This window comes from Homarus americanus, unplaced genomic scaffold (assembly GCF_018991925.1).
Source record: "Homarus americanus isolate GMGI-L3 unplaced genomic scaffold, GMGI_Hamer_2.0 scaffold29478, whole genome shotgun sequence".
In the NCBI taxonomy this organism is placed as follows: Eukaryota; Metazoa; Arthropoda; class Malacostraca; order Decapoda; family Nephropidae; genus Homarus; species Homarus americanus.
In genome coordinates, this window is record NW_024747997.1 from 756,707 (window position 1) to 781,974 (window position 25,268).

A 25,268-nucleotide genomic window follows, 5' to 3' on the forward strand; every position below is an offset into this window, starting at 1 on the left:
AAATTAATCACTATCTTATAAGAATTCCAGCAATGTAAATTATATTCTCCCCGGTCACTTCTAAGACATTTTATAAACAAAAAACAAATACTAAATCTAAAGGACATAAATAAACAAATAAATACTTCACTAGACCTTCAGCGGTAACTGTCAAACATGTCATCTCCCCTCCCCTCCCCCCATCTTCCCAGCCAGGGTTGGGTGGTTATAGGTTTACAGTTTTTATCTTATATAATATCACAGACTAAAGTTAGGAGAATATAATTTGTATTGCTAGAATCCTTGTAAGACAGCGAATAATTTGAATATAAACGTCATATATTTTGCACATGAGATACAAATTTTAGCCCTTTGTAATAAAATTAAATAGAACAGGTCAGTTCAGTGACATTTTATAAGAGAAAAACTTAAAGTCACTCTTAAGGACAGATAAATAAATAAGCACTAGACCTTGGCATCAACTGTCAAACATATCACCTCATCTCTCCCTCACCATCTTCCCAGACCATTTCAAGTCCCATAATTTTAGCTGTGTTGATTTATGAGTGTTTGTTTTAACATGATACTACAAAAAACAATGTTTTGTTTATTCTAGGAGATGGGCTGAGGTGCATCTGGGTAGACTCTCAGTCTTTTTAGTATTTTGTGTTTCTCTCAAGTACCAAACTAAATTATTCCATTGAAACAAAACTTCGATTTAGTGCGATTTCGGTTTAAAGCGATCTCTCTTGGAACGTATCTCGTGTTATATTGACGTTCTACTGTATACAGGTACACTATATGCCTGTTAATGTAGCTTTGCTGAATGTACTTTTACTATAATGTAGTTGACAAATTACAGGTTGACAACTCCTTATTCGAAATTCCCAAAACCGAAAACCCCCTGAAAAACGAAAGTTTTTCAAGTGAAGCAAAACTTTTTTATTTTTTTTATTTTTTATTTTTTTTACAGGGATCAGCCCACCCGGGCACAGGTCATCAACCCACATTGGGGCCTGGGGGCGAAAATGTACCACAACTAATAATTCATAGTAAATAAAATATCTAATAAAAAATACACAAAAATAAAATAATGATAATAATAATAATAATATTAATAAAATAATAATAAATAATAATTATAATAATAAAGAAATACAAGAATGAAAAAAGACCAAAAGTGAGAAACATGACCAATATCTATGAATTATTATTATTATTGTTACTACAGTGATCCCTCGGTTAATGAACGCCTCGGTTAATGAATTACCTTCCATAAGAATCTTCAATTTGGTTAACAAATTCCTTACGAATTCTTCTCCACATGTTTTCGCTTGCTCACCAGCTGGAATATTAGTCCGCCAATACAGTAATCGGTTCTAGGGCTTAAATTCGTTACCATTTGAGTAAATATCAAGAAGGTTGTACTGTACTATTCAATAATTTTAAAAGTTTTATATTAAATTTTTTAGTCATTTTAACAATTATTGAACATAATTGAAATACAGGAAACTAGTTTTTAGCGCGCCAAACAGCCACTTGACTCATCCAGCAGGCGTCAGTTTGTATCTCTGCTCAGTGGAGGTAACATCTTGCTTGACACTCTCTTGAACATAAACTATTTTTACATTTTTACAGTACAATTATTGGTCATTCTGAAATTTATTTTACATATTGACAATATATAGTGCAGTGCAGTGTTGATTTAAAGAAATTAATCTTGAATTACACCAAGTGAACTTAAAATTTTATAGGTGAAATGGCGGCATGAAGCATGGGGTGATTTCTCTTCCACCCCACTTCCTTCTCTTCCCCCTTCTCCTCCACCCCCACTTCTAATTCCAATCATCATCATCAACCAGGAGCCTTCTACATGCACACCTCAAAGTAAGTGTACTTTACTGCATTTATTTTCAGTTTGCATGTAATTTTCGGTGAGCTGGAACCAATTACCCAAAATCCCATTGAAACAATGGTTTCGGTTAACAAAATTTTCGGTTAACAAATGACCTTCTGGAACAAATTGTGTTCGTTAACCGAGGGACCACTGTATTATTATTAGTAAATTTTTGTCCCTAATCTAACCATTCTGAAATCCGAAAAATTCAGAAACCCGAAACACATCTGGCCCCAAAGATTTCGGATAAAGGATTGTCAACCTGTACTACCGTTTTTCACCTTTTTGTAGTACATTACATTGTTCTCCTTTAGAGTACAGTACTGTACTGTACAGCATGCCCTTCAAATTCGCGAGGTTAGGTTCTCAAAATGGCCGCGAATCGCCAAATCCGCGAATAACATTTGCTGGAAACCCCCCCGGTTACATTTTTACTTGTGCACAAAGAAATGTAGTATATTCCCTGTATGTGATTGCCCTTTGAACAATTATTTCTTTTACCTGTATTGTATATGTGTGTGTAGTCATGAGAACACTGGCTAATAAAATCCAAATCAACCTGAAACTTGATATTAAAAAACTCACCTGAATAACATTACCCGTTTGCACAATCATGGGTGAGTGTGAGGCAGGAGCTGAGGGGTCTTGTGGGAGGACCTGAAGCATGTTGCCCACTTGGATGACACGGGATGTCCCCTCACTGCCCCCATTCTCACCCCCTGCGTTACCTCCTTCACTACCACCATCATAGGCATAGTGGAACTGATGGACCTGGTGTAAGTGGATGGGAAGAGCATTATATATTTACAATACATTACTGTACAGTATATACAATTAAATTCTATTGGCATTATGATCCATATACTGCACACAAATAAATCTTAACAGATAAGCTCAGCATGAAAATCTAAAGTTCAGGCTTTCCAACAAACATATCTGCACTCATAATTTTTGGCACATGATTTGATGAAACACAATTACTGTACAGGAATATATAGAATGTATGTCAACAGTACAAAGTAGACAAAGCTTTATAAATCTAAGAAACTTGAAAATGTGACAAAGTGCAAATTCTGAGGCAAAAAATATACAGTATCTCTTAATAGGAATGAAACAAACAAGATGCCCACAGGGTCCAGGGCTACTCACCTGCAGGAGGCTAGATTTTGCAGGTAAATTCACTACAGTAATCACAGTGTTTAAAAAGAATAGCTTATCCTGAAATTCCTTTCTCTAGCAAACCCCGTGGTCAGGCAGCTTCTTGTAATGAAGGTAGCCAACCAGGCATTCTTTATCCTCAGTAAATCCTGAACCATTCAGCCCAAGGTAGATGTTTTAACCCAGAGTGGTAAATCAATAAACCATCCCTCATTATTGCCACAAAATGGAGAGATAAACTGTTCATTAAAGACAAGAGACCTTGTAGTAGTTGTTTCAGACAAATCAACATACAATATTCTCTAGCAAAAAGATATGACTCTACCAACTTATCTCATCTTGTTCATGTCAACCTTCCAACTCTGATTCAATTTATACTCAGTGAAGCAAGAAATCCCTGGGAGAAGTGTCTTTGAGCCACCTGGTTATAACCCCCAAAAGGAATTCTAGAATTAATTCTGCCACATCCCTAATAGTTCAAACATGTTTCAATAGTGATGTTGAAAGCTTCCTTCTACTACTACTTTGTCATCACACATAAGTGGATGAGCGGCAGGATGATTTTACCCAATTGTAGTTCAATACATTCTCTCATAGCTTTATTATATCACTCAAAGACACATTTACTAACTTTTAACTGACAATTAAATTTTCCCAAGCAAACTTAGGCATAAAAAAAAAAAAAATCTATTTAAATATACTGTACCTGTACAGGACGTGCTTGGTAGCCCCAGTTGTACAGATGTGACTGTGAATGCTGCTGTTGTTGCATTTGTTTTTGTCGCTCTTCTTCAACATCAACTCCATGTTCTTGCTGAAGTCGCTCATCCAACGTGAGTCGCCGAGGTGAGTCCCGAGGAGAGGATGAGGTAGATGAATCCCTAGTGGCTCGGCCATACGGTTCTCTTCTACTTGACAGTTCAGAATCACTAATTGTTGAATCTGCATCAATTTTAATGGTACCTTCACTGCGATTAGTGTTTTTGCTAAGTTGTGTATAGTATGGTTCTGCTGAAGCCTTTCCTCTTGGACTATGAGGATGGTCAGACCAGCGTTCATGGTCTTTATGCTCTTGTTCCTGTTCTGATTCTCTTTCTCGATCCCACTCCCAATTATTCCAACCCCTTTCACGGCGTTCATAATCAAATTCGTCGTTGTTGGGCGATGGTGATCTCCGAGGAGATCTGCGTGGTGATCGTCGTGGTGACCTTCGAGGGGATCTCCTTGGTGATCTTCGAGGAGACCTACGTAATGGTGACCTACGTAGAGGTGATCTCCTTAAGGGAGATCTTCTCATGGGGGACCTCCTTAATGGAGACCTCCTCAGTGGTGATCTCCTCATGGGAGACCTTCTCAAAGGAGATCTCCTTAATGGAGATCTCCTTAAAGGAGACCTTCTTGGGGATGACCTCCTCATAGGAGATCTACGAATTGGAGACCTACCTGAAGGAGATCTACGAATGGGCGACCTATGAGGTGGAGATCTACGGGGTGACCTGTGATGTGACAACCTCCTCGGAGATCTGTGGGGGCTCCAGCGACGTTGAGGACTCCGTTGGTCTCTTCCCGGAGAGTACTGCGGGCGGTGCTCAGGACTTCTGTATTGAGGACTTCTCCATCCTGGACTCTGATGATGTTTTCTTTCAGGACTCCAGAGAGCACTTCTGTGGGCAGGACTATGATGGCGGACAATACGCCCCTCTGGACTCCGTGAATCTGGGCTGCAGCTCAACCTATATTCCTGTCTACCTATGCGACCTTGAGGACTTGAGTACATCCTCTGATCCAGGCGCATCTCTGGGGATAATGATCTTTCAGGTGTTCTCTTGATTAGCCTTTCTCCACTGTGATCTCCATGGAATCCTCTTTCATGTAGTGGTGAAGCAAACTCCCTCCTGGGTGACCTTTCAGGCCCATCATTTGTTGCTCTCTCAGGGGTTCTGGGTCCATGAAGAACAGTGGTTCTCACTTTATCTGGACTCCTGCTATGTCTAGAGTCTGGACTAGAAAAGCGTGACCCCAATCTGTCATCCCTTGCAGGCATCGGACTAGGACTGTGAAATCTCTTGGGAGATCGTTTCTCCCTTCCTGGCCTTGCTCCAGATGAATGAACCGGGGATTTGGCCTCGCGAAGCGTTCGGTTTGATCTACGAGGACTGGTGGGGTCCCTCTTTTTACCTCTTTCAGGACTGGTACGTTGTCTCTTGTAATCAGGTGATACTTTTCTTTTCCTATCCGGTGATCTCCGGCTTCCCATCCTTCTAGGAGACCAGCTGCGGGACCGGGTTTCTCTAGACCTTCGAGGTGATCGACTCCTCTTTGGAGACTTGCTTCTTAAAGGTGTTCTGCTTCTCCTTGGTGATGGGCTTCTTTGCGGTGATTTACTCTTCATTGGCATTCTACCACTCTTTGGTGATTTACTCTTTTCACGTGAATGCCCTCGTGGAGGTGACCGTTCTCTTACTGGAGAACTTATTCTGTGTGGAGATCTTCGTCTCTGTGAAGATCGACTTTTTCGGGGCGATCTTGACCGAGATCTTCGAACTCTACCTTTGAATATGGATGGCGTCATTTGTGGTGAGTCTTCTTTCACAATCTTTGTCTCACCTGAAGGTTCATCAGCTGTAGACTCCCAGAACTTTGAGTGAAGGGGAGATGACTTCTGAGGCTCACAGATCTCAGAAGAGTCTTCTGGATTGTCATCATCTTCCTCCTCAGATGGTTTGGCTTTCAAGCCTTCCTCCTCTTCTTCATGAACAAATTCTGGCAGAAGTCCCATCTGCAAACGTTTTACACTGCTCTGCTTAGAGGCACCTAACCTAAATGTAATTGGCACTGATCTTGAACTTTTCATAACTAAATCATCACTGGTAGTGTCCTTGGCCCGAGATTCATCAGTACATTTTTCAATCCATCTTGTGGTCACTTGGTTTGATGTGGCTGCAACTTCTTTATCTTCAACAGTTGGCTTTTCTTGGTTGGTATCTTTTTTCTTAAGAGAACTAGAGTCTTTGTCAAGACTCAACCTTGAACTAGGTACTGGGATTGCAGTTGGAGATAACAAAACTACAGGAGGGACATGTTTTTCCTGGGGTATTGGTGAGACTGATTTAGGGGAGTCAACTGTTAATCCAGATGGAGGAGCTAAAAGGGAGGACTCTGAAGGAGGATGGACTGCTGGACGAGGAACTGATGGAGGAGGAACAGACAATGCAAGGACTGATGGAGGAGGAACTGACAGATCTATTGATGGGGGAGGAACTGATAGAGGAATAAAACCTGGACGTGCTAAAGGCAGTGAAGAAGGAAATGGTAGTTTTGACGGTGAAGTGGAAGCCTGGGATGCTTGCAATGGCACATTCACTGGTCCAACTGGAGCACTGGGTAAGGGAAGAGCTGATGAGGCAGAAGCAGAGGTACTCTCTGTTCCGGGTTTTGAGTCAGGCAATTTTTTGTGCTCAGTTACTGATCCTGAAAAAGCTGACAATGAGTCGCCCTCGGAGGGAATATGCCCACGACGGGGTGGAGTAGAGAGGAGAGGAGCAGTGGGAGTTTTTGACTTTATACTAGGTGGTGGTAGTGAGGGCAATGGTATGCCAGCTGGGGGCATTGGAATTTTTTGGGGATCAGAAACAGGTGAGGCATGGCCTGAACATGCAGTGCCAGGCATGGGAGGTATTGGGATATTTTCAATGGAGGAAGAAGGAAGTGAAATATTAGGAGATGGGGAGGGCAGTGGAGAGATGGAAACAGAGGTAGGAGAAGAGGATGAAGGTGGACTTGAAGACATGGACATATTTGAAGGACTGTATCTCTCACTGTCTTGTTTAGTGGGGCCTTCATACTCATCTTCTTTATCAGAGGAAGAAGTAGCCGGGGGATAGGGAATATCATCTAACTTGAAGCTCATTAAATTTCCTGCAATTCTTTTCCGTTCCTTATATTTACTGCCGTGTAATTCACGCAAAGATCTCTCCACACTTGGTTTTTTAGAATAAGAATCAGATTCAGGACTGGACGAAGGACTAAAATCATAATAACCAGAAGTGTCACTCGTTGGACACTGACCAGACTCTCTTTCCTTGTTAGACTCTCTTGATGTGGCTGGTGGACTATACTGTGACAATGATTCTCTAGACCTCCAAGACTGACTAGTATTCCCACTTGACTCCTCTTGTTCCCAGCTTATTCTGTCCTTTTCTCTTCTCTTAGACATCACTACTTCCTTCTCTGTATCTGATAACTCATAAGCCTGTTCTATATGTAACTCTGGTGATGAGACAGGTGATGGTGGCTCCTCTTCATCTTTGTCTTCACACTCCTCATAATCCAACTCTTCTCTTATATCATCATCAGATACGTCACTGCTTTCTTTCACTGTCTCCTCCTCCTCCTCCTCTTCTTCCTCCTCCTCCTCTGCAGTTAGGTCAATTTCGATTTCACTTTCAGAGGGTCGTTTAGGAGGTGTATATGAAGGACTGTCATCATCATCATCATCATCTCTATATTCCTTTTCAACAGCTCTTTCTTTCCTAGTGTTACAATCAAAACTGTTTTCAATTTTTTCTTCTTTGTCTGTCTCCCCCCCTTTAGAGACACTCTCACTCTCATCATCAGAATCAGAATCTTCTTTTCTATCAGAGCTGCTCTCTTCCTCCTCTTGTTTTCTTGCCTTTTCTTTCTGGCGGATCATTTCTCTCCAGTCCATAAAGTCGTGTCTCTTTTCGAAGACTTTTTCTTTATGTGTCTCTCTTTTTACATGTCCCTTTTCGCGGACCATTTCTCTCCAGTCTTCAAGATCTTTCTGAACGTATTCTCTTTCTCGTGCAGATTCTCGTTTGTCACTTCCCTTTTCATGCACCGAATCCCTCCAATCTTCAGCCTCGTCTCTGTCGTAATCCCTTTCTCGAAGAGACTCTCTCCTTTCACGGGATGTCTCTCTCCTTTCACGGGACGTCTCTCTCCTATCATGGGATGAGTCTCTTCTCTCACGGGACATATCTCTCCTTTCATGGGATGAGTCTCCTCTCTCACGGGACATCTCCCTTCGTTCACGGGAAGTCTCTCTCCAATTCTCGTAATCATCTTTTCTATCATAGCTTCTCCCTCGATAACTGTCTCGTCTGTCACTTCCCTTTTCCCTCCATTCCTCATAATCATGTTTCCTATCATATCCTCTCTCACGATAGCCATACCTCCAGTCACCTTGTCTCCCTCGGAAATTTCCTCGCCTTCCCTCTGTGTAAAAGTTCCTATAATTTCCCCTCCCTCTCCATCCACGGCCTCTATCCCGGAATGTGCCCCTCCTATCGTAACCTCTGTCCCGGTATGCACTTCTCCTTTCTTCGTCATACCCAGTGTCCATATCTTTTTCTCTAGGTCGATCAGCTGACGAGTCACTTTCTACTTCAGACACTTCAGACTCACTGTCTTTGTCGCTGACTTTAGCCGATTTTTTCTTTTCCTTTTCTTTTTTCTTCAGTTCCTTTTTGGCTTTCTTCTCTTTCTTCTTTGCCTTCTTTTCCGCCTTTTTCTTCTTTTTCTTAGCTTTTTTCAATCGTTTCTTTTGCTTCTTTTCTAACTTTTCCTTTCTTTTCTTCTCTTCATCATCATATTTTTCTTCAATTATATTTTCCTCAACTTCTTCTTCCTCTTCTTCTATCTCAGACAAATCACTCTCCTCAGAGTTCTCGCTCTGATCTCTCTCATCATTTTCTTCCAAGCGATAATCCAATTTAGAACCCGACTCCCTCTCCTCTAAATACAGTTCTTCATCCTTTTCTTCTATCATTACATCAGAATCCTCTTCATCCTTCACATCACTTCGCACTGGTGATTCCTTCTTCTCTTCCTTCATTACTTTCTCATCTTTCACTGGCATTCCCCCATCCAGCATCTGCATGAAAGCCTCGTACTCTTCCGTCAGACCTTCCGGGAAAGGCTTGGCAGCTTCTTGTGACTTTTCACTTTTCAAGGTATTGGCAGCCTTTTCTGAGGAAACAAGAACCTTAGCAGTGACAACGGCAGCATCAGACTCGCTATCTCTGTCAATTTTAAGAACCTCTTTTTGTTTGGCAATGTCGTCTTCCTCTTCTGCTTCTTCTTCTGCTTCTTCATCCTCTTCTGCTTCTTCCTCTTCTGCTTCTTCATCATTTTCTTCTACTCCTCCCTCCTCTTCATCTTCCTCTTTTTCTTTTTTCTCAACACCAACACAAACTGTCTGTTCAACCTCCTCATTATCTGAATCCCAGCGTGATTTTGGAGCAGCGATGGTTACCTCTGCAACCTCCTCCTCGACCGGCATGACCGTAACAGCTGGTGATTCTTCTTTATTCCAAGACTTAGCGTACCATGGCCGTGAACCATTCTCTTTTTTGCCTCTATCATCCTTAACCGATGCTTGAGATTTGCTTGCCCAAAAATTTTCTAACATTTCCCAAGACTCTGCGGATTCTCTGCACTTAAGCTCATACCGTGAAAAATAATGAGCCTTGTACCGGTATGAATTTATGCTGTAAGATACAGATGGCTTACAAATGGTGTGATGTATTAGCTGTGCAGGATATTCTTTGTCCATGCCATTTAATCCTATAGCTTTAATTGGGTACATCATCCTAGTTTCTTCATACATTGCACCCTTATTCCTCTCACGACTAGTACTGCGGCTACGTCGCCTACGGTCTCTATCGCGACTTCGGGATCGACTGCGTCTTCTAAATTGTTGTCGACGGACTTGCCTCAGGAGTTCAAAGTTAAAATTTTCAGCCTTGAATTCCTTCCAAGATTTAGGCACATGCTTTGGCTTCCTCCTAGGTTCTTGCTTAACAATTTTAGACTCAATCCTTTCTTCCCTCTCATTTGAAATTAAATCAGCTTTCCTTTCTCTTTCTTTATCTCTTTCCTTGTCTTTAATCCTGTTTCTTTCTCTCTCTCTTTCAATAGCTTTCTCCCGTTCCCTTTTTCTATCAATCAGTGCCTTTTCTTTCAGTTTGAGACGTTCATTTTGTCTTGCTTCATATTGTTCCAACTTATGTTTCACTGACTTCCCTTTAGTTTCAAACTTCTTAAGCTCCTCTGGATTATCTAGAAGCTTAGCTATGTGAGATAAACCCGGCCCATATGGATTAAACAACACATTTTTCAACCCTAAAGCTTCCTTAAGTCTTGACTCCTCATCTCGAATTTGTTCAATAATGGACACTTTTTCTTCTTTCTTCTTCTTTCTAACTTGTCCTATTAATTTCTTCTTATCCATTCCCTCTTCTTCCTCTCCTAGAACAGACTTGGTGGAGGGTTTTGTGGTTTTGGTGAGTGAAAATGAGGATAACTTCATTCCCTTTCCAGAAAAAGCCAAGAGCCTCTTCTTAGCCTCCTGCTTCCCTAAAAGTTTTGGTAAATTTGTCTTTCCAATGATCTTGGTAACAGAGGTCACTGGCTCAGTTGAAGCAGAACTGGGAGATACAGTTGATGAAGTTGTGGAGGTGACAGGAAGAGCTACAGTGGGTGTAGATGAGGTAGGGACATTGGAGGTGATAACAGCAGAGGAAACAGAAGTGGTAGAAGATGTAAGAGAAGCAGTGGAAGAAGGAAGGGAAGTAGTACTAGTGGTGATGTCAGTAGCAAAAGATACAGGTGGGTCCCTGTCATCATCATCTGCTGTAACGCGACTTGGAGAGTATCTGCAAGAAAAATTGAGATACAGTATTTCATTTCCATAATAATAATAATAATAATAATAAGGAATTGATTTTTTATACAGTATTTACAAAAGATTCTGATTCACTGTTCTGTACATGTTGAATGAGAAAACAACATAAATTTACATAAATTGGCTGGAAAAAGTCTTGCTGCATGCTAGGAAAAATAGAATAAATGAAACTGAAACAATGCAACCTTAAGAGTGGAGACAATATGAGTGATTCTATAGACTGTAGATCACTGTATAGTAAAAAATGCCTAAACCTCATAACAATGATACATAAAAGACTCACCTCTCAGCAATAACTGGAGGAAAGACATTGCCAGGCATCCTGTTGAAGATGGGAGGTGGTCCCGGTAATCGTGGAGGAGGAGTTGTCATGAATGGTGGGGGAATGTTGAACATTGGAGGTGGCACTGACATATCTGGTGGAGGGCCAGGAGGCAGGAGGATCTGAGGAGGCGGTCTGGTGGGTGTAGCGAGTAAACCTGTCCCACGTCCTATATGAGGAGGAGGTCCTCTGGGACCTGGTCTACCTCCACCAGGGAGTGGAATCTCATCTGGTAATGGGATATCCATGGTGGACAAACTTCTGGTTGAATTGATGAATCTGTAGTTTCACTGTTCACCTGCAAATAACAAAAAAAAATACAATTAAACTTTACAACTGATTGAGGAGGGCTAATATTTGTTGGCCAATTAAACATGCCAGATAAAAGAGTTGTTTCTTGTTGCTTCCTGTATAATTGTACCGCTATATTTAATGGAGGGTTGCCATCAAGTAATCACAGCTAACCCACAAAAGCATAGTAAATGGTCATACAATGTTAATGATGGCAGTCACTTTGTGTATACAGTATTATTGTCTCGGAACTGTACATTAAAAAGCACATTTAAAGGTAAAATTTTACAATATTGTGATAAATAAATAGACTGGACATTTGCATTGGCAATTATAAAAAATGCCAAGAACTTAAGTGTGCTAAATACTGTAGTAAAGTTCAGAATAAACCTTTACTGCACTTACATTTAAAACAATGATACTATTTTTTCCCAAAGATAATTTTCAGCAAATTTTGCACACAACCCAAAAAATTTGTCCATGAGTAGTCTGGTCTGCCAAAGAGTTAAAATAATATTAAATACTGTACTGCACTGTACAGTTGTATTAATAAATACAATAAATACTCAACAATCCTTTTCCTATCATACATTATGACGGCAAGTATGAGATAGTACTCCTACAAACTGTTGTCGTGGTCCATTTGGTCCATTTTTCTCAAGTTTTCCACAATTACTACAGGTTGACAATCCCTTATCCGAAATCCTTGGGGCCAGATGCATTTCGAATTTCGGAATTTTTCGGATTTCAGAATGGTTAGGTTAGGTTTTTTTTTTCACAGGGATCAGCCCATCCGGGCACAGGTCACTGTCCCACATTGGGGTCTGGGGGGCAAAAATATAATAATAATAAAATTAATAATAATAATAATAATAATAATAATAATAATAATAATACAGTAATAATAATAATAATAATAATAATAATAATTCATAGGTCTACAGTAGGTCGTGTTTCTCACTTTTGATCTTTTTTTCATTCTTGTATTTCTTTATTATTATTATTATTATTATTATTATTATTATTATTATTATTATTATTATTATTATTATTATTTTTATTATTATTATTTTATTATTATTATTATTATTATTATTGTTATCACTATTATTTTATTTTTGTGTATTTTTAATTATGTACAGTACTGTAGAAATTTTATTTACAAAAGAAAATTATTATTATTATAATTATTATTACATTTTCGCCCCCAGGCCTGATGTGGGTCAGTGACTTGTGCCCGGGGAAAAAAAAAAAAAAAAAATTCGGTTTTCATTGGTTTTCGGATAAGGGGTTGTCAACCTGTACTGTACTCTCAACCAAATAATTTTTTACACTTGTCTCCACCTTATTTACAGACCATGGACTAAAAGAGAGCATTTTATCAAAAGAATAAAAAAAAAAATCAGTCGTGTGGGAAGCAATAAGGAGATGCAGGGCTAGAGGCCAAATGTACAATACTACAATGCTCTGGGACCTTGACCTTTGACACATGGACATAATCTAACATTGTACAGTGTCACATAAGGCACACCCAACTGGTAATTTTGCTCTTCAGACAAAAGGAAAAGAGGCATTGACCTTACGGCTTTGCCTACAAAAAATTTTGGTGGCTTGAGTTTTGGAAACAAATTTTTTATATTCATACAGATGCCCCATAAAGTAGGGATTTAAGAACCTTGGTACGCCTGCCCTGTGGAGCAACTCACAGAAACATATCACTGCAAATAACAAAATATTTTTATTAAGCTTTCCATCTCAGACCTCAGTGTCCTAACAAATAATGCAACTACATTGCCTCCCTACACTAAGTAAGAGGAGTACCGTACGTATATATATATATATATATATATATATATATATATATATATATATATATATATATATATATATATATATATATATATATATATATATATATATATATATATATATATATATATATATATAAACCCCCTGTACAGTATATATACATGCATACTTGAAGCAGTCAGGAGAAAGGAGGACACATATATCTGATGCCAAACTTTCCAACTCTTGCTGACCTTTACCCAATTACTGCCCCTGTATACCCTCTTTACCATCCTCCTCACATGCCCATTCCATCTCAGCAAGTCTCCTTGACCCTGTTACTCCACTCCACAATTACACTCCTCCTGCCTTTCTTAACATCCCATACACTTTACTATTTCTGTGCAGTAACAGGAAAGATGCTACCATATGTTTGTCAGCTAATAATACCTGTTCAAAGTGCAGTAATGGAACCCCAGTCAACCTTTCCATCATGACCATATTAGTACAGTACTGTACACCCTTTTCAATAGTTGCAGGGTGGAACAAATGGTAGGGTGGCACTACCCATGTAGTGATATCTCCATTAGCCACAACAATTGGTACAGAGCAGTTCTGGTAATGAGAAATTTCCCGGTAACGAGACATCTCTCTCAAAGCCGGGAAAAAAACCCTCATCCCTGGAATTTTCCGGGTAACAGAAAAATGTTCTCGGAAGTTCCAGAATGATGTATTATTTCATCTCTCAAAGCCGAAAAAATATCCCCCAACCTCGGAATTTTTTGGGTAATGGAAAAATGTTCTCTGAAGTTCCAGAATGATGTATTATTTCATCTCTCAAAGCCGAAAAAAATATCCCCCCATCCCTGGAATTTTCCGGGTACCGGAAAAATTTTCTCTGAATTTCAGGAAAAAGCGATTGATTTTCATCTCTCAAACCCGGAAAAAAATCCCCCGTCCCCAGAAACTGTTTGAATTTTCCAGGTATCGGGAAATTTTTTCTTCAGAATTTTCCTCAATGTACCCCCTGGAAAATCGCTCCCAAAGTCGGAATTTTCCAGATTTGGGAAAAATTTTCCCAAGAAAATTTAAATTTTGGCTATCAGAGAGTTCCGGGTTTGAGGGATTCCGGCTAACACTGCTGGAGACAGCTGGCAACTCAAGACCGTTTGTTTACTATAGTAAGTAGTATAATATAATACAAAACAACAAAGCCCAACCATTAATTTAAGCAACGGGGAACTAAGTAACCAATCACCAATAAATTTTACATTTATTCATAATTTTTACTACGTACTATAGTAAACAAACGGCCTTGAGATGCCAGCTGTCTCCAGCAGTGTTCAAAGAATCTTGAACGAGACTGTACAAAGTAGTGGGGGTGATGCAGCTGGTAGAGTGGTTGAGAACACAATACATCATCAAGCACAGTTTTCAGAGAAATTCCAAGAAAATGTCTCCGTTCTGTGCCTGAAAAACATTCTGGGAGTTCCAAGAGATTGCATCATGCTCTGACACATTCCCATGTGCCGAACTGTGTGAGTGGGCTAGCTACTTGGATAACTTGCCCGCTTAGTTCATAGTGTACAGTATATTTTGCTGCCATCGTACAAGGTTGTTCCCTCCCTAACTGCTGTTTTTGCACACAATTTGTGATGTACAATACTGTACCAGGACACACTCAGCCAAGAATACAGTGTTAAGATGTAAAAACCGATTACAGTCACATATACTGAGCTGTACATTCAGCAGAGTGGACAGTGTAAGCCTACTGTTGGCTAGTGTGTAGAGGTGTATGTATAGTACAGTGATCCCTCGGTTAATGAGCGCCTCATTTAACGAAATTTCGGTTGACGAATTACCTTCCATAAGATTCTTAACTTCGGTTAACGAGCATTCGATTAACGAATTCCTTACGAGCGCCCCTCAACATGTTTTCGCTTGGACACTAGCTGTCATATTAGTCTGCCAATACAGTAATCGGTTCTAGGGCTTAAATTCCTTACTATTTTAGTAAATATCAAGAAGTTTGTACTATTCAATAATTTTAAGTCTTATACAGTTAACCCTCACTTTACGCAGTCCCGCATTCCGCGTTTCCACGTTAACGCGGTGCCTTGCCAGAACCTCACGTGCTCACATTACGCGGTACGTGAACCCCATTACGCGGAGAGTGTCCGGCGCGACGCTATTTTTAGATTCGCCCCACCCACCACCCGCCCGCCTGCCTGCCTGCCTCTCCCTCCTCCTCCCTCCGCTTGGGCAAGCGGCGCGGTAAGGTTGCGCAGTGTGTGTCTTTGTTGCGTTATCACTGATGTCATATGACGTATCAGACCTGTGATTGGCCATGCATCCCTACCCCCCTCTGCTGCTAGCTGTAATTGGCTTAAAGTATTATGACATGTCCACCCGGGGGAGGGAGGGAGGGAGGGAGGAAAGACGACGCTTGACCTAGCCGCGGCAGTTTCATCCCTCAAGGCCACTCCGTGTAAACGCGCATCCATTGTTCCGTAAAATGGCTTCCGCCGGATCACCACCCCCAGAGAGAAACCTTTCCTTACCTGGACCCAGCGGCACTAAACCAAAGAAGACACGACGTTCCTTAAGCTACGAGGTGAAGTATAGCATCATCCAAGAGTTGGAGAAAGGAACAAGGCAGGTTGATTTGGCGCGCCAGCATGGCGTGAACGAATCTACGATCCGGACTATAAAGAAGGATTCAGCCAAGATAAAGGAGCACATGAAGATCACAAATTCTACAGGTGCTTCTATGATCAAGTATTTTCACAACCAGGTGCTTCTCAAGACAGAAAAATTACTTGTGAGGTACTTGGTGCGTCAGGCGCGACGGAACATGGCGGTCGACACGCGCTCTGTTAAGGACTACGCACGTGAACTGTACATGGCAGTGGCACGAAAGATGGGAACTTCAGAGCCAAACCCTTTAATGCTTCCTCTGGGTGGTTACAGAGGTTTAAGATCCGGAACAAGATCACCAATATAAACATTGGTGGTGAAGAAGCGAGTGCTGATCGTGCTGCGGCTCGGGAATTTCCTCCGTTTTTACGTGAGATTATGGAGGAAGGACAGTACAGTGACGACCAGGTGTTTAACATGGACGAATCTGGTCTTTTCTGGAAAAAACTACCTTCCAAGTCCTTCGTTGTGAAGAATGCCAGCATGATTCGGGGCCGGAAAATGCAGAAGGAACGCATCACCGTCCTGTTTACCACCAATGCCTCCGGTACCTGTAAGCTCAAGTTATCGGTGATCCACACAGCCCGCAAGCCGCACGCCTACAAGAGCATGGACATGACCAAGCTAAATGTCCACTGGCTGACCGCACGTAAGGCATGGATGTTCTCTACACTGTCCCTCTCCTGGTTTGATGACTGTTTTGTTCCCGATGTAAAGAAATTCTGTGAGCGACAGAATGTCCCATTTAATATTTTGTTGCTGCTGGACAACGCACCAGGACACTCGCCCCTACTGTTAGATCGTCACCCCAACGTAAAAGTGGTCTTCCTTCCTCCCAACACTACGTCTTTAATCCAGCCCATGGACCAGGAGTTGATTTGCAATGTGAAAGCTGCATTCTCAACAAAAAATTCCAGCTCCTGAACGACTACACCAACACCAGGGAAGAGTTGCGTAACCTGAGTGACACCACCACCGATAGCAAGAGCGAAGAAGATGAGGATCAACAGTTAGAACAGCAAAAAATACTCTTCAAACAATTCTGGAGAGTATTTAACATCAAGAAAGCTGTGGACTTCTTGGTGGAGTCATGGGATCAGCTGTCTATTGCTACAATTCGTCACGCATGGAGACATGTGTTGCATGGAATACCAGGTGAGAGGAGGAGTCAATCTGTGACTGGTGAGGTTCAGAATGTTGCAGTAGCAGTGGACCTTGCCAGAGAAGCTGCGCAGACTGTTACAGTTCCAGGCTTCTCCGAGACCACCAACGACGACATCCTGGAGGTGATCAGAGATCCTGAAGTGACTGCCGACGAGATGTTGGAAGAAGAACACGTCAGTGAAGAGGAGGAAGAAGGTGCGTCAGTCTCCGAAGAACACAATTTAAGTCATAGTGATATTAAGGGTGCCATGGAGTGTGCAGAGAAGATGAAGTCCTTCCTTTCCCGCGACAATGACGATGACCGCTATGAAGTCTTCCATACCCGGCTGGTGCAGGCTATGGAGCCGTACATCAAGGTGTATCACGACAACATCAACGCCAGCCGTCAGCAAAGCATAACAGATTTCTTCACCCGCAACCCACCACAGCCAGCCCAAGCCAGTGATAGTGACAGTGAAGTTGACTTTGAGGGATTTGTCAGGGAAGCCCTGACAACTGTAAGTGACAGTGATGATGATTCACCTAGTAATGGTGATTCACCTGAGGGCCAGTAATCTGCCCTCTGCCTCGGAACCAGCCTCCATCCCCGTATGCCGACCCATCTCTTCTACTACCGTAAGTTACACCTAATTTTTAGTTTTCTAACCTTACCTTTATTTTTCCTATGTTAACCTTTATCTTTCCTAACCTAACCTCTTCTATATGTTGCAGTAGCAGTGGACCTTGCCAGAGAAGCTGCGCAGACTGTTACAGTTCCAGGCTTCTCCGAGACCACCAACGACGACATCCTGGAGGTGATCAGAGATCCTGAAGTGACTGCCGACGAGATGTTGGAAGAAGAACACGTCAGTGAAGAGGAGGAAGAAGGTGCGTCAGTCTCCGAAGAACACAATTTAAGTCATAGTGATATTAAGGGTGCCATGGAGTGTGCAGAGAAGATGAAGTCCTTCCTTTCCCGCGACAATGACGATGACCGCTATGAAGTCTTCCATACCCGGCTGGTGCAGGCTATGGAGCCGTACATCAAGGTGTATCACGACAACATCAACGCCAGCCGTCAGCAAAGCATAACAGATTTCTTCGCCCGCAACCCACCACAGCCAGCCCAAGCCAGTGATAGTGACAGTGAAGTTGACTTTGAGGGATTTGTCAGGGAAGCCCTGACAACTGTAAGTGACAGTGATGATGATTCACCTAGTAATGGTGATTCACCTGAGGGCCAGTAATCTGCCCTCTGCCTCGGAACCAGCCTCCATCCCCGTATGCCGACCCATCTCTTCTACTACCGTAAGTTACACCTAATTTTTAGTTTTCTAACCTTACCTTTATTTTTCCTATGTTAACCTTTATCTTTCCTAACCTAACCTCTTCTATATTACTTGTTTTTTCATACCATCATAAAGTTAAGATAAAATTTTTACTACAACATAGTTGTGTGTCGTCAAAAAGTGGAGTTTGGGGATCGGCCCGGACTCCATTTCAATTAATCCCATATGTTATGTTAATCACTTTACGCGTTCCTCACTTTCCGCGGTACCCTCCGGGTTACATTAACCGCGTAAAGTGAGGGTTAATTGTATTAAAATTTTTAATAATTTTAACAATTATTTAATATAATTTAAGTACAGTACTGTACAGGGAAACTAGTTTTTAGCGCACCAAACAGCCTGTCAACACACCATACAGGCATCAGTCTCTGTGTCTTTTCAGTGGAGGTAACATCTTGCTTCAGACTCTCTTCATCATTAACGCTTTTTTCTGTGTTTCCAGTCAAATTATCGGTCATTTTGAAATTTATTTTTTATATTGACAATATATAATGCAGTGCAGTGTTGATTTAAAGAAAATAATCTTGAATTACACCAAGTGAACTAAAATTTTATGGGTGAAATGGCACCATGGGGTGCCTTCTCCTCCATCCCAATGCCTTCTCTTCTCCCTTCTCCTCCACCCCCATTCTAATTCCCATCATCATCATCATCATCATCCAGGAGCCTTCTACATACACACCTCAAAGTAAAGTGTACTTTACTACCTTTTTTGTTGACTTTAGACAATTTTCGGTGAGCTGGAACCAATTACCCAAAAACCCATTGAAACAATGGTTTCGGTTAAAAAAAATTTCAGTTAACGAGCAACCTTCTAGAACGAATTGTGCTCGTTAACCGAGGGACCACTGTACTGTATGTATACTGTGCATGTACAATTACTCCTTCATGGAGGGAGAGGAGAGTGAGTTACAGTAGTAATACCTGCTACAGTACTGTATATGGTACAGGACAAAGGTAGGCCTGCCTGCATCGTATCACAAGCTCAAGACGATAGCAATTTTTTTTTTACAGGAATTAGCCCACCCGGGCACAGGTCGAACGACCCACAAAGGAGCCTGGGGGGCGAAAAAATAAGAATAGAAAGAAATTAAAAATAGAAAAGAAAAAGGTTAGATTAATCTACACCACAAAGATGCCGGAAAACCATCTTTTTAAAGTGAGACAGATTATATAAGTATGGAAACACAGAAAAAGGCAGAGCATTCCACAGTTTGGCTGTGTGAGGAAAGAAGGATGCACTATAACGGATTATTCTAGTGAGACCGACATCCACAGAGAAACGGTGGGCACCGCAGGCAAGACGTGTGTTACGAGCCCACGGCCTTGCCGGCGATACACAGGATGCCAAATCCACCGAACATTGCCCGTTAAAGTACCTGTAAAAGAGAGAGAGAGTGAAGCAACATTGTGGCGAAGAGAAAGGGAAGAAAGATTGTCAACTAAAGGAGGAGAGTTAATAAGACAAAATGCCTTTGATTCCACCCTATCTAACAGTTGGACAGAAGAGCCACCCCAGATATGAGAGCAGTACTCCAAGTTAGGACCAATGAATACTTTATATACTTGAAGCAACTGCTCAGGAGTGAAGTAGCTAAAGCATCTGGTGAGTGTAGTATGTTTTGTTTATTTACAATATAATGTATATGTACAGTGGTACAGTAATCGTGTAAATAAAAACAGCTCTGTATCTGTTTCTGGGAGATGCTTTGTTTAGTCTCTCTGAAAACTTTTTCCAGTACAGTACCTGGAAACATTCCAGGGATGTGCAATAGTGTCTGTCCATGTGAGATGCGTAGTTCAGACCCTCGAAAATTTACCCGAGTACTGTACCTGAAAAAATTCCGGGAGTGTGGGATTTTTTCCGGGGATGAGAAATTCGTCTAAGACAGTACAATAAGTCCTCGCTTAATGTCGGCCCGCTTAACGTTGTTTCGGCACTACGTCGCTCTCTCGGCTCGGTGCGCTGCCCTCTCTCTCGGAACGTCACAGCTTCCGCAAACGACGCCAAGCCAGTCTCTGTTACGACTTGACATCATTCGTGAGTGCTTAAGTGTTTTTGCTCTAAAACTGTACTCTAACCATTCAAAATGACTTCCAAGTGCCCATCAAGTGCTATTGATGCAAGTGTAGTGAAAAGACAACTTAAGACCATTACCCTGGCTACGAAAATGGATGTATTAACCTGATTTGAAAAAAGGGAACGTGCTGTGGACATAGCAGCTGTGCTTGGTCTAACTCCCACAACAGTGAGTACTATCCGGACCAACACTGACAAGATTAAGGTTAGTGCTGGAAGTGGTTCTTCTCTGAGTGCTACTAAGACAACTCGTACTAGAAGCACTGTGATAGAAAAGGTGGAAAAGATGCTGGCAATGTGGCTGGAGGACCAGAATCAAAGTAATGCCCCTGTGAGCCTTACTGTTATCCAGCATAAGGCCAGATCCCTGTTTGATGACTTAAAGGAAGAAGAGGGAGAAGGATTGAAGGAAGAGACCTTTATGGCCAGCCGAGGATGTTTTCAATGATTTAAGCGCAGGTATAACTTCCACAACATCAAGATGACTGGTGAAGCTGCCAGTAAACTGTGGCCTGAGTGCGTCAACAGTTTTACGGGATTCACGGACTTGGTCCCAGCTGTGAATAGGGATATCCTCAGCTTGGCTAGACAGGCAGGCTTTGATGAGTTGGAATCAGAAGATATTGAGGACGTCCTGGCATCCCATACAGAAGAGCTCAGCAACGAAGATCTGCAACAATTAACAGAACACAGTCCCATTGAAGACAACGACGAAGAAGAACCTCAACGAACGCTAACTTCCAAGAGGTTGGCAGAATCATTCAATATGTTCCAGCAACCAATGCCAATCCTTATAGATGACGACCCAAACAGAGAACGTAGCTCAAAGGTTCAATGCAGCATTGATGACAGTCTTGGTTGTTACACTGAGATCTATAAGGAATAGAAGATGAGTAGCACCAAGCACTGCAAGCAGTCAACACTGGATTAATTTTTTCGTCGCGGGATGGCAGGAGCTTATTCACAACAGCCAGCAGCCGAGGAGGAGGCAGCCGCAAAGTCTCAGTGACTCGTCACCTTCCTTCGCTCCTGCCATACTCCTCCCCTCCCGCCATCCTCTTCCTTCGCTCGACCACCTCCGCTCATCGGTGAGTACCAATACAAACTTAGTACTGTAGTTCTATATAATATTATCTATAGAAATGGCAATGATCTTCTGTATATGTGACTTTTTTCATGGGGCAAAGGGAGGCTCAGGAACGTAACTCCCGTATTTTATCCATTTCTATGGGGAAAATTGATCCACTTACGTTGTTTCGCTTAACTTCGCGTTTTCAGGAACCTAATCCCGACGTTAAGCAAGGGCTTACTGTACCCAGAAATTTCTCATTCCCAGAAGAGCTTTGCACCAATTATTCCAGCTAAAGGGGATATCACTATTTGGTAAAATTCCTTATAAGATGTCATTTTGCAGGATTGTGGCACCTTTTAATTAATCAGTTCGGAGTGTAGGTTGTTCAGTCAGCTTGTCATGATTAACAGTGCTTAGATAAACAGAAAAGATTCCAAGTGTTATCAATCTCTCTTTGTACTGAGAAGAACATCATAAATGCCTTCATGTTATGTAGTGAATGGAGACTGTTAATCCTCCCCATATACATCATCTCCTATACTCTACCTGTCTGATGTAATTCATTAATGATTAGTAAACCAATTACTGTAGATTCCTCCATATCCACAGATTATTCTCTTCTCTGTATCTCATCTCCTCTCTCCCGGCTGCCTCGTCTCATGATGCAGGCGGTGCCCCTTGGGGGAGGAGGGGCTGATCACAACAGGCCTACACACCCTCCCACCTTCTACTCCCTCTCTCTCATTCCACCTTATCCACTCCTCCATGTTAATATTAATGTAAAAATAAAAGAAGTTAAGAGAATTAAAGATATAAACAATATGAATGTTTAATATAAAAACAAAGAACACAGCAAGAGTAGTTACAAAATGCAGGTGACCCTCGTTGAATAAATGGAATGCATTCCCGAAAAACTGGTTGTGAAGGGAAATTATTGCTAAACAAAGGATAATGAGAAAGAATATCCTAAACCAGCGATAACAAGGAATAATATACGTAGCACATAATTGTGTAGTCGAGTCGCCCGACTCGCCACTCAGCGTAGGTGAGGCTGAGCTGTGAGCTTTGTTATTGCTCAACTCATTAATTTTGAGTAGATATACATAATTTTCTTCATTTTCTTTTACTTTGTTAGATGCACACACAATCATTCACAGTATGAAAAAAATAAATAAATAAATAAAATACCCCCCTCCCCATGTATATATATATATATATATATATATATACAGTATATATATATATATATATATATATATATATATATATATATATATATATATATATATATATATATATATATATATATATATATATATATATATATATATATATATATATATCACAAGGTAATAAACATAAAAGTACCCTGTATCGTTATAATAATTTCTTATGTGCTCGGCAGTTAGCCCACAGAGCGGAGGAGGGGGAGTGGGAAGGGGAGAAGTGGTGTGAGAATCTCTCATTTGTCCTCTGTCTCATGTCCCATGAAATGATTGCCAAATGGCAATGCTGTATTTTTCTATTATTTTATTTATCATTATTTTTATTTACAATACGTATTCCACACATTTACTGGTACGTACAGTATACAGTACATGCGACACAGTGCATCCAAAATTTCCCAGTGAGCCGAAGATCGCTAGACCGCAAATTGACAATTGTTAAATGAGAAAAGTGTAAAAAATTTTGAATCACTAAACCGAATACTGCAGTTGCTTAGTGAACAATCGCTATATGAGGTACACCTGTATAAATTGAGATAAGTAAGAAATTCATTCCTGTTACAGAAGTTTGTTTCAGCTTCCCAGGGAGAAGAGCACCAGGGCTAATAAAACCCTTGACAGCTTGGTGAAGATTTTCTGAGCCACTTTCAACCTAAAAAGAAGCTAAACAAGTAAACTCTCTCTTACCAAGATAGAATTTTCAAAAGCAGCTATTATTAGGAAAATGCTAATTGGCATCCTTCCAGTCACTGGAGATCTACCGAAGGTCACAAAATCCATCACATCTGCTGAATACTGATCTTCCTCATCTTGATGCTAGAAATAGATTTATTCAGCCAAGTACACCTTTTCACATATCCGTTGAGACATTGTTACATAACTATTTGACAAATTTCATAACCGAATGACAGAACACATATCGAATGACAATCTAAAATAACTGTTGGTGGTATGTCATTCTCCAATTGTTCCATTCTCAAACTATATGTAGACTGTCGGTTTATTGTTCACGTCTGTCAACTTCATAACTTATGTCAATCACTTCCGTTAGCATGAACGAACAGTTATTTTAGATTGTCATTTGACATGTGTTCTGTCATTCGGTTATGAAATTTGTCAACTAGTTATGTAACAATGTTTCAACGGATATGTGAAAAGGTGTACTGTACAACTATGACCACGAGGCCTTTGGCACATGAAATAGTCTAGACGACACATCACAAAAATGTTATTCTGGTTAAGTATCAAATGTTTAGACAGCTTTCTCACCTTCCTTTATAGGCCATTACAGTACAGTATATGTTACTCCAAAATACTATTAGTCTGAGCAAAAAGATTCCTTTAAAATGGGACAATTGGCCACCTATTGTGATACTCCTAGGCACAGCTTCACCTGCACACTGTTAGCCGACTTACTAAATGTGTAGGTAGGTGACTAAATAAGTGGGTAGGTGACGATAGTACTTCCACGCTAACCTAGCCCTTAAGTAACGCCCCTCGTCTATAGCTACAAATAGCCGATTGGTTACCCTGGGCGTCCCCCCCCCCCCAGGCTGCTCATATTTATATCGACCTTTTATGATAAATTTTTTAAATTTTCTAACATCTTCTCTGAAGTGCTAATGTCTTGAAATCATTTGCATTTTCATACTTCAGATATCTAACATCAGTACTTTAGATAATAAAAGGTCTGCTTACCAATTGTGAACATATTTGTGTCTGAATTTTCTCTGAACCAATCAGCTATTAGTATAGAAGAGGGGAGTGTCTTACAAGCTAGGTTAGCGTGGAAAGGGTATAGATGTATAGGTAGATGACTAAATGTATGGATAGGTACAGTTGTGTCCACTCCGGCATTTACCACTAAGCATTGCCAATCCTCTCTTCCTGAGGTGCAAGCCCTGAACTCTGAAGAGTGAATTGGAAGCATTTGCCTGAGTGGGAGGGAGAGGGACGGGTGTGTTGGGGTGGGAGTCTGTGGGGAGGGGGCAAAGGATACTAGGGGCGAGGACAGAAAGTGTTTATCACTTGGGAGAATTTATAACACAGAATAACGCTTTGACAATACTGAGAGTTTCCTCAACTAAGTGTAATCAACTACAGTATACTGCTAGCCAAATGAAAATTTTGAAGTCACAATAAGATGAGAGGGGGGATGAATTCATGTTCTAGGTAAAGTGTTCCTTTGCAAAAGGAGGCATTTATGAGCAAATGGAGTATGGTTAGGTTTGAATCTACAGTATATCTTGTAGAAGCAGTGAAGTTTTGTTTAACCCCTTGGCTACAAGATGGAACTTCCCCAGCTGCATAAACTCACTTGGCAGTAGCCAAAATAAAATAGAAAGTCATCATACAGAAGGAATTAATTAGCAATCAAAACAACCAGAAAGACGGCACCATAAATTTATTGTAATACAAGCTTAATGTCAACAAAAGTTGTTCAGTTGGCAGCTGTCTAATATAGAATCAGCAAACCACAATAGTTCAGTTGAGTCAAACAGTGAGGTAAACCCTATTACCGTCAGAAAAAAGAAATAGACTAGACATGTGAGTGTAAG

At 41.0% G+C, this 25,268-nt stretch overlaps 1 protein-coding gene across 3 annotated transcripts in view; it reads right to left on the bottom strand.

Annotated features, from left to right (window-relative positions):
- The window catches only part of LOC121879913 (serine/arginine repetitive matrix protein 2-like), a 97,018-nt gene that overhangs the window by 31,214 nt on the left and 40,536 nt on the right, over window positions 1-25,268 (bottom strand). For all 3 annotated transcript variants that reach the window (XM_042386710.1, XM_042386711.1, XM_042386712.1), the window contains 3 exons: window positions 11,026-11,362; window positions 3,741-10,713; window positions 2,462-2,647 (listed from right to left, as the gene is read on the bottom strand). In XM_042386710.1, coding sequence (XP_042242644.1) covers window positions 2,462-2,647; window positions 3,741-10,713; window positions 11,026-11,312 — 7,446 coding nt within the window. In that variant the 5' untranslated portion in view covers window positions 11,313-11,362. The remainder of the gene's footprint in view (window positions 1-2,461; window positions 2,648-3,740; window positions 10,714-11,025; window positions 11,363-25,268) is intronic.